The 10294-nt window shown below is 40.1% G+C and overlaps 1 protein-coding gene across 3 annotated transcripts; it reads left to right on the forward strand.

Moving 5' to 3' along the window:
- Positions 1-1053: 1053 nt before the first annotated feature.
- On the forward strand, positions 1054-9163 carry LOC110826459 (very long chain fatty acid elongase 4). Of its 3 annotated transcripts, none has more exons than XM_022057116.2 (8): positions 1054-1160; positions 4593-4688; positions 5026-5213; positions 5494-5574; positions 6155-6326; positions 6562-6689; positions 7297-7446; positions 8175-9163. In XM_022057116.2, the coding sequence occupies exons 2-8, from the start codon at positions 4610-4612 to the stop codon at positions 8280-8282; spliced, it is 906 nt and encodes a 301-aa protein (XP_021912808.1). In that variant the 5' UTR covers positions 1054-1160; positions 4593-4609; the 3' UTR covers positions 8283-9163. The 3 variants fall into 3 exon arrangements, with proteins under 3 accessions (XP_021912808.1, XP_021912807.1, XP_021912806.1); XM_022057115.2 differs by lacking the exon at positions 1054-1160 and adding an exon at positions 2775-2924; XM_022057114.2 differs by lacking the exon at positions 1054-1160 and adding an exon at positions 3001-3174.
- Positions 9164-10294: the final 1131 nt, after the last annotated feature.

Raw genomic sequence — 10294 nt, forward strand, 5'->3', positions numbered from 1 at the left:
TACAGAAGACTGAGGTTCCTTAAACAGGAACCTAATTATTTAAATATGTACTAATGTACGGGTGTGAAACTTGGTCTGTAATCCTAAGAAGAGGACAAAGATTGCAAGGGACAGGAAGTAACAGGAAAACAGAGAAAAATGCGCAATGAGGAACTTCGTCGCGTGCTGTTCGCCAAATATTTTTACGGTGATAAGATAAAAGATGATCCATGGGGACCTCATACAAAATTTCTAATCAAGAAACGCGTTCCTGTTTCGGATAATAAATCGCTATTAGGAGCGACACAAAACATCTGACCAAAGAAACTGAAATGTCTGTCGAAACTCAGCACAAATTGTAGTCACTTTCTCTCGCACTTTTTTGTTCCCTGAACCTGTTTCCACTCCTGTCATCTTGACGCCTTGTTCAGTACGCACAGCATTGTTATTCGCCGTGGCATCTGACAAACTGATATAATTAACACGCAGAAGTATTCGACTTTTTTTTAGAAGAAATTTCTGCCTGAGGCGACGCATCAAACGAAAGTGCGTCGCTCCGTCAGCGCGGATTTGCAGCTGAAGGCGAGTCTTGTAGGCCGGTTGTGTGTTTGGCGGGCGTCCGTCTCTCAGACCGCCCACAGAGAACACGAGGTTACCAGAGACAAAAAGTGTCTCTTGATTTCCTGTTTTCTTAACATCCATTTTAATAATATCATCCCGTGTACGCCTAGGTTTTCCAAGAAGAGCTTTTCGCATTTTTCACGCCGCACATGCGTACTACATGCCCCGCCCGTCTCATCCCATTCATTCGACCACGCTGATAACACTTCATGAAGTTCCTCAAAGTGTAGTTTTCTCCTTTCTCCCCCTTCCCCTCATGCCCTTATATTCCCTCCAGCTCCATTTTGACACCCTTAGGCTAGTCCTTCTTGCTCCCGTAGGATGAGAGACCAAGTTGAATTCTAAATTTTGACTTCAGCCATCTTTGAACGTTGGAAGTGGCTGTTAACGTTCGTTACCGACCGATTCGCCGAGGAACACACTGGAGGGTGCACAAAGCACGCGCAGAAGGGTGAGGCACGTTATTGATTAGAGGCATTGTTCGCCGCCATTATCGTCCAGTCGGTGACAGAACTGGAACCAGATTTCGCCTTATAACAGAAGACTGCATAATACAACAGGTTCGTGCGTTTTACGACAGGGTAACAGCATTTTTACGTCACATATTAATAGCAGATGTTTCAGTCTCGTCAGGGTTAATTTGTCTCTAGGGTGCAGACTGAAGGGTGCGGCCTAAATGTCAGTGGATGATAAAGACAAGAAAGAAATTCACCCTAAATTGCTCAGCCAAATTAGCAGGTAACGTTAATGGGAGTGGCCTGTGTCAAGAAGAATGCAAGAAGATTGTTCGCGAAGCTGAGGTGTTGGGGATTCCTTCAGGTACAGATTTTAAGAAAGTTTCTTTTTTTAAATAAGCGTTGTTATCAACCAGAGCATCGCATCCATTTCATTCTCACACGTTTCTCCTGTTAGGTTACTGTTTTTTTAATTCGGAACGTAAGAAAATTTTAAGTAGCCTTTCAATCGGGTGTGACTGTCTTCATGCCCTGGTCCGAGTGAAGTGCGCGTATTTATTGAAATTACTGAAATGCAGTTTCAGAATTCTCTCTTGCTGACAGAGTACAGTTATGCTCAAGAGAAAATTCCACGTGTTAATAAAAGCCACGCACATTTAAGTTAGCCGATTAAAATGTGAAGTTGTCCCTGGTACTTAAGTAAGCACCTCGCCAATCAGGCGTGTGGGGAAGTGGAGGGATAGCTCCACGCATTTATAACCTCGGCTCTAGATGGAGATATGGACTCGGTGTCGACGCGAGAGAAACTGACGGGAATCGATCGCTGGTCGCTGAATCAATGGGAGATACAAGTACGTTTTTCAGTCACTGTAATAAGTTAACTTACGCCTAAGTACTTTCTTGTTCGGGCAGCCCGAATTTCAGGTGTTTGTGCCTTGCGTCAACGTGGTCCACATTTCTTCTTCTCTCAGTCCAAGAACTGCTTTCTCGTTGGACTCGAGGGCCTTCTGGCACTGTTCTTGAAAAGTAATGGCCAGTTCTCGTTATTTTTAACAAAGCATTACTGATAATTACCGTAGTGAACAAACACAAATGTTATTGACTTGTGCACAAATTACTACATAGTTACGTGTTATTTTAAAGTACCTCTTACAACAGACTGTGTATCTGACATAATTTTTGTCTGGCAGACTTACGTCTTACGGTATGGTTTTAAAGACAGTACCATATGTGGTGGTACCCGTACGTTAAGTATTAGACGATGTAAGAATCGAGATCTTTTTCCAGATCCTTCGGAGGGAAAAACGAGTAGTCAACAAATAATTTCGCGGGTCTGGTCACAAGTGGGCCCGCGGGTCGAAAGTTTGACCACGCTGTCTCAGTTTAAGCTGCAAAGGGGTAAATAGATCGTACACACCGAAGTAGGTAAACAATGAACCCCGTAATCACACTTACAGCACAGAAATACTGCAAGTAACGACTCATTACAGCCACAAACTCGCAGATGTGCTTCAAGAATTAACAAAAAAACTTACACGTAAAATAGGTTGCCTCAACAACGAAAGAAACTGGGGAGGAGAGGCTCTGGAGTAAACAGGTCACTCAGTCAGTAAAGCAAGGTGGAAGGAAGCTCGACCAATCGCACTTCGTCTTCGATGGTTTGAGGTGGAAGGAAGGGAGGGGGAAGGAAGTGGCGTCTTGTCCATTATTATTTATTATTTCACACTTCAGAGGCTATCATCCTTTCCATGTGGACAGCAGAACTGGTGGTGGCTTTGCTGCAAGGAAGAATCTAGGACACGCGGCGTTCATTGGTCCGAGCTGCTCGCACAGACATTAAGGCATTTCCACTCTTTTGTTAGTCGCTAGGTAAGCGTACGACTAGGATTGCTGGCCTGCATTTCCATTCTGAATGGTGGGGATTTAATGACACTTCAGCTGAATGAACGTGTCTCTGGCTTCATTGTGTGTCCAGTGCGTGTGTAGACAAGGTGTCCTTCATCTTCTGCTTCTTTTCGGACAATGCGTAGATGAAATTATAAATCGCTGGCGACACTTTTAAAAAAGGCTTTTCTTTTATAGAAGGCCTAGGTTTCCATTCGTTGGTTGTCTACATGCTGTGAGTTTTTTATTTTAATATTTATTTCGATTTTGTATAATGTAAGTATATGTATAAAGTGAAGATTTTGGAGCGACCGAAGCTGATGAAAGACTCTCGGGCTACAAGCCGCGTCAGGTGGCTGAATGGCGAATGAGCTGCCCTGAGGATGACAGCAGAGATGGCTCTCGAAACGTTGGTAGAAGAAATGGTTAATTCACCATTAAGCCACCTGACGCGGCTTGTAGCCCGAGAGTCTTTCATCAATGTAAGTTTTTTTTGTGTTTAACAGCGGAGGTGATTAACTTTTTCTTTTCTCCGTTGTCATTTTATTGAGACGATGATTTATGTTCGTGTTAAACACATGATTGTCAGTTTTTTGTTTAGATAAACACCAACTTAAATACGTTTAGGTAAATGACTGGACAAAATTAAATACTTAATGCTGTTTTTTGTGTATGAGCAAAAAGTACGGTAACGAGATATAGCTTCTTAAAGCAATTAAAATACCAACGAGGCTGAAATTATATTCAGTTTCCCTTATGCCTCGGCCAACATTACATTTCACGTTAAAATAAACTGAGTAGATACTCGATTATGACACACGATCCGCTTACGCAGTTAGTGACAATTATTTTATAAATCTCTGACCAACTCCTTAGCGATGACAGTGATCACGAAGTTCATCCAGAATAATTTTTAAAGATTCGGCCCGCACCGCGAAGAAAACACGACTCGTCACCATTACGAAGATCAGCTGGTTAACGCTGTTTAAGCTTAGAATCATACGAATCCGATAAACTCTGCGGGCAATTTGCACAGTCACTGATTGCTAAAACGGATGGTAGACTTCCCTCTGTGGACTCAGTAAGTCTTCAGTTGTCTTGTTACATAAATCCAGAATTTCAGACAGTAGCTTTGATGTCCGCCCAGCTCCTTGTCGTGTGTGATTTTATCACATCTTTAGAAGCAGCTTTTCGGAGTCGTGTTGAACGAACCATCGTGTTTCACAGCAAGGAGCCTCGAGATCTCAGGCTACGAAACCTTCGTACTGAAAGAGTAACTAAGCTATCTAGGGTACTCAACTAAGTCTTATTTTCTGACTGCGTGGAGCAGAGTTATTCGTGACAAGCTGACAGTCATTCAGCTGGTCAAGAAATTCCTCGACTTCTGCAAACCGAAAGTTCGTTACAGTGAGGTGAATCCAGTCCACACTCTCACAACTGATTTCTGTAATAGTCATTTTAATATTACCCTCTATTCTACGCCACGGTCTACTAAGTTTCGTCTTCCGGTGCTTGTTGCAAGTCCAGCTCATCTTTTTTTTTGTACTGATATTGAAACTGGAGCCACGAAATTGTTTAAATTAATTTAATATGTCGACGCGAAATTATGTGTTCGTAATAAATGTTATGTTGATGGAATCCAATTGTTTTCAGGAGCTGAAGCAGCGATCATGTCTGCGTTGCTAAATTCCACCCAGTCCATTTTACACGATGCGTACAACTATTACCTCTGGACACTCTCATTAGCAGGTACTGTACAAGAGCAGGCTGTTCAGTTAAAAGCACACAGTTGTTATAAAAAGGCTTTGGCCTAGAAAGAGCGTAGAGGCTGCCATTAGGTTTAGCTGTGAGCGGTCGTCTGGGTTGCGGCCTAATCTTTTAGGTGGTTTCCAATGTTTTGGAGAAACGTACTGCCTCCCTGAAGACAGAGGTGATATGTTTCCCCGAAACGTTAACTGCCTACAGAACTACGCGGCGTCACAACCCAGAAGACCGCGGTGAGAACCTCAAATGTAATAGCTGTTCGTGAAAGTAAGAACGGACAGAGCGTGCTGCTCTGTTGGTGTAAGATCTCGTCATGATGCAGATCATCGGACGCGCGGATGGCCTCTAGTCGACTCGCCCCTGCCCACGATGCTGTACACTGTCCTGTACCTGGCGATCGTGTGGGCCGGACCCAGACTCATGAAGGACCGGGAGCCCTTCAGACTGACCTGGGCCCTTATACCCTACAACCTAGCCATGGCGGCGCTCAACTTCTACATAGCCAGCGAGGTAAGTGGTGTATGGGTGCAAAACTCGGTCTCTCGTTCTGCGAGATGGCTTTAACAGGAGGGTGATTAATGAAGAGCTTCATAATTTGCGCTGTTCACTGAATATTATCTAGGTGATCAAACCGATGAACACAAAGTGGGCAGGTCGTACAGCATGCATTAGGGAATAAGTGGCATTTGACTTCATAGAAAATGATACATTTTATAAGTTTCATTATACTCGTCCCCTTGAGAACCTGAAATCTCACTGGTAACACTGATTTACGTTTGTTTCTTGACAGTTGCTCAGCGCTTCTACAAAGCTCAAGTACAGCTACGTGTGTCAGCCCATCGCACGCCTCTCACATCCAGAAGAACTTCGGGTAAGAATCGAAGTGGCGACTGCAGACAGACAGCCGGCCTTTCGCTTAAAAGTTTTTGCGAGTACAGGGCGACTCGAAACACCCTGTGCGCACACACGACTTAAGTGTTATCATCGCAGCATGCAGGAGCGTAGTTAAATAATTTAAATGCGTGGAAGAAACCCGCTCTTTTGAACTATAAAACATGTCACAATATTTTGCAAAGCGCTGAATTATGTCACGAACATGAGCGTAGTAAACCACAGTTCGAAAATGACCTTACCTTTTGGTGGGAAAAACTGAGTAATTTTTCTTGGATGTATTATTTGTTTATGTCGAGTTTCTGGACAGATACCAGCCCGAAATATGTAAGTAATTATTTTCCAGTAAAGACAGATGTAGGCCCTGTTCATATAACACAAACTTTTTTTAAAAATTTATGTAAATGTTCAAATTAATGCCTTCTTAATACAGAAATACGTGTTTCAAAAAATGCCTAGGAATTGTGAATTCGGCTTAATATGACAAAATGAGTTTGTGATGCTGATTTATCTCAGCCGTCGTTCAGTGCGTGGCTCACACTGTGTCTCGCGGTCCACAGATAGCGAACGCCGTCTGGTGGTACTACGTCTCCAAGCTGATAGAATTCTGCGACACTTTCTTTTTCATCCTGCGGAAGAAGGAAAACCAGCTGACCTTCCTCCACGTATACCACCATTCAACGATGTTCTCGCTCTGGTGGATTGGAATCAAATGGGTGCCTAGTGGATCCAGTAAGTAGGGGGGAAAGCCGCGTCTGACTTTCCCAGTCTAATCACGGAGGCAAATTATCAAATTATACTCATTAAAAAAATCAATAAATAGCGAATTATACGGTGCCCTCAGCACGACTAATAGTCACCTAAGTAATTATGCTTTAATCTGGTAAAAGAAAAGTTCCTCTGATTAGTGCCTCTGAATGTGCTTAAGTGAACACAATTTATATCGCGTTGTTCCTCTGTCGAACAGCGTTCCTCCCGGCAATGGCAAACAGCTTCATACACGTGCTCATGTACACTTACTACGGCCTGTCTGCTCTCGGCCCACACATAGCTAGATACCTCTGGTGGAAGAAGTACCTCACTATCTTGCAACTGGTAAGTGTCTGACGATCGCACGTGGGAAATGGAGGTGCTTCGGAAAAACCTTTTTTTTTTTTAAGATCGGTGATTGTTACAGGAAGCACTTGTTTGCAGTCGGCAGACAAGATCGACATATCATCATCTTTTCTTATGCATAATATCAAGGAATAATAATGCACAGTCCTGGTGTTATGTATTTTAACGTATCTTAAAACAAGAAACACTTTTGTTAAAGTACCCTTTTTGTATAAGGTAAAGCAACAATATTGTAGATGCACACCTGTATTTGGCTTTCAGTTTGAAATTTGGACACAGGCCATAAAGATACCTACAAGTGAAATGTTTTTATAAGCCACAAAAAGAAAATAGTGATGCATGAATCTTTGAGGTTATGTCTGACAGATTCTTTATTTAAGTAATTCATTTTTTCCATTAAGAAAATAAACATTACTACCACTAAAACAACACAGCAAATAATAGAAAAGATGCATTTTGGTAACCTTTTTCATAGATTGTATAATATTTTATAATAATAAGGCAGTTTCATTACTAAAACACCCTTAGTTAGTTTCTAATAACTGTTACTGTTATTAAATATTTCATGATTTGTGTTTTATTGCAGATCCAGTTTACAACAGCAATGATAATGGGCATCAATGGAATAAAATCAGGTTGTGATTTCCCTCTGTGGATGCAATACGTCTTAGTTATCTACATGATTTCCTTCATTGTGCTGTTTGGCAACTTCTATGCCAAGGCATACATCGAGAAGGTGTGTGGAGCGAATAGATCATGTGTTAATTATATTAGTTATATGTTAGGTTCTCAGCACAAAATAAATTATGTGCTTATATACTTGGATTAATTGTAACTGTTGATAATTCTGAAATTGATTAATAATAATTAAATGCATGGGATGTTTTATTAGTTGGACTGAGAGAGAGAATAATAGTTATAAATTATGAACTTTTAAGTGCAAAATAATGAGCCCATTATAATTACCAAAAAAGAAACAGTTTGGGCTGCAGAAGGGTACTAACTTTAAGATACTTTACTGTACATACAACTTATTCAGTTTAACGCATCTCTCAACCACTTCAAGAACACTAATGAAACTCCAGAGTACCTTGTCAAAATTAATTATTAATAATGTTATGTTCACCTGTAAACTGCATTAATTTGTGAATAATTTAAAGCTAAGAAGATGACTGCCCTCTGGGATACTGTGGCAACGTCGAGCGGTAGAAATCTCGTAAACATCTACCAGACTAATAGCACAATATCCCAGAAGTCAGTCATCTTCATACTCACAGCTATGAGAACCTGAAATCTCAGCAATTTATAGCTGCTTGAGTTTTTATGTATCTCGTGAAGCTGTCCGGTCCACGGTCGTTTACGAATGGTCCTGTCAGGTTCCAGGTACGAGTAAGGACCCGACGCTGCCCCGATATAATATGCGTGACGCGTTAGGCTTCTCGGTTAATGGTATTTTATTTCCAGGGCAAGAAAGCATTATACGGGGAGGACGCGGTGCTTCATAATGGCTTCAGCAGCTTCTCGAACAGTGTCATGAGCTATTCCCAAACAGACAGTAGAAAGCATCAGTGAGAACCAGGAGAAACACTGGCGGAGACAGACGCAGAACAAATTACGTAGAGAATGGGAAATCTTTTATGGAGCTTAAAGCAGAGAAGAAAAGTACCATTTAATAACATGCAATAAAAATAATAACAATTTGAATAATTTTATACGCTGTGATTTACGTAAATATGTGCACAACAAAGTTGTTTTATTGTTGTACGGTTATTAACAACGCATTAGCTACTTTCTGTTACTTCTTACAGTAGCTGAAGTATTTTTTTACATTTTCATTTGGTAAACATAACAATAACTGGGTACAATCAAAATATTGCGAGAGGTTTTCCGGCGACTGTGTCTGCGGCTTGCTCGCGGACGAAACCCTCCGCACAGCGTCTGCTGGCCTCGCACAAATATGTAGCAAAGGCACTGAGGTAATTTTTCTAAACTAATTGTTTTATTATTGTATAAAAATATTAGATTATTTTTTTTGAACAAAGCTGTAAATTGTAGTGAACATCCATTTGTGCCATACAATGAAGGTTGATCAAAAAATCAAGATATCATGGAACTGTAAAAAACAATAATTAATGACGTGTATGTACATAGTTTTTAAGTACGAGTGCAATTCAAATTGCAGTCTACTGAGTGGTGAAAATTGTTTGCTCCTGCAAATGCTCAAATATATGTTTCAGTTATAGTTCTGAAAGAGTTGTTATTCCAGAACCTTTGTTATCTTACAGAGAAAACTCTGCTGCTGAGTTAAATTCTACTCGATTATGTTGGTCACACTGAAGGTAAAATTTGTATGCTGTGTGTGGCAGCAAGACATTTTCATCATTTATTTGCTGAGAAGTGACTGCTCAAAACAACCTGGATCAGTGATAATAATAAAACATGTCAAGTTGCTAGAGGGGATTATTATTTTCTTTTACAGTTTCCTAATAGGACAAAGGCTTAAGTGCATTTGTCTTCATCCATTTTCTGTAAAATGTGAATAAATTTTAACCAGGGGACTTAAAATAAACTCTATAGCTGACAGAACCAAGACAGAGGCAAGGTAAGTGTAGAACCAATTAAACATAATTCAGAAATATTTATTAAAAAGTGTGTTGAAATCTCTTAATATTTTTAAAACAATTACGAAGTGCCATTGAGGTTATTTTCTGGTAAAATGATTGTAAGAAATTCTGAGAAATTAAAAATATGTCCAAACTTTTTTGTTAGAAGATGTCTTCTTGCTTAAAAATATCTATTTGTGGACCAAAAGATGATATGAAGTACACTAGCAGTGTGTTATGAAATATGACCCCAGGTTATACATTATAATTGAAGGAACTTCTTTTCTTTAAAGCGTAGTAATACTGACCGAACCATGAACATGTTTTAAAGCTGTGTATGTAACGTGAGTCTTTTAAATTTTGTGCTAAAGAATGTATTTCAAAACTGTTGAACTTCCACTTGACTCAAATTTTGTCATAACAATTGAAGAAAGGGTAACAAGTCTCTGCAAACCTTTGTTCTGTGTTCCAATCCCTGAATGACAGATGACTCACTAGCAGCTGTACGTAGGAATGAAAGCATTTGTGTGACTTGTAATACAAATATGGTGACAATTTTTTTAGGTTAGGTGTTTCATAGAACTTGCATGTATGTGCTGTAAAACATTTTATGGGAAGTCTTTTGTGCATCAGAATGCTATCGAGTACTTTTCTGAGCACCAAGAAAAATGAAGCAAAGTACTACGAGGCTCAGTTTGTTATTGATTTACCTTAAATATGTACAGTAAAAAGTAAAATTCATGCTTTTAGAGTGCATCCTTCCACCTATTAAAACTATCCCATGAAGAGCAAATGTTATTAAATTCCTATAAAAATATACGAAAACATGTAGAATGTCAAGTTCATCAGTCTACCGTATTATATATAAATCAGTCAGAATAAATTTTGATGACGGTGATTATGATTCTGAGTCAAGCTACCATATTTTGTTTCACCAGTAGCCTTACTAACTCCATAAAGCAGGATCCTTCTTGTAGCATG

This window comes from Zootermopsis nevadensis, unplaced genomic scaffold (assembly GCF_977971745.1).
Source record: "Zootermopsis nevadensis isolate Lab colony 2312 unplaced genomic scaffold, Znev_1.0 Znev_ptg000001l, whole genome shotgun sequence".
NCBI lineage: Eukaryota > Metazoa > Arthropoda > Insecta > Blattodea > Termopsidae > Zootermopsis > Zootermopsis nevadensis.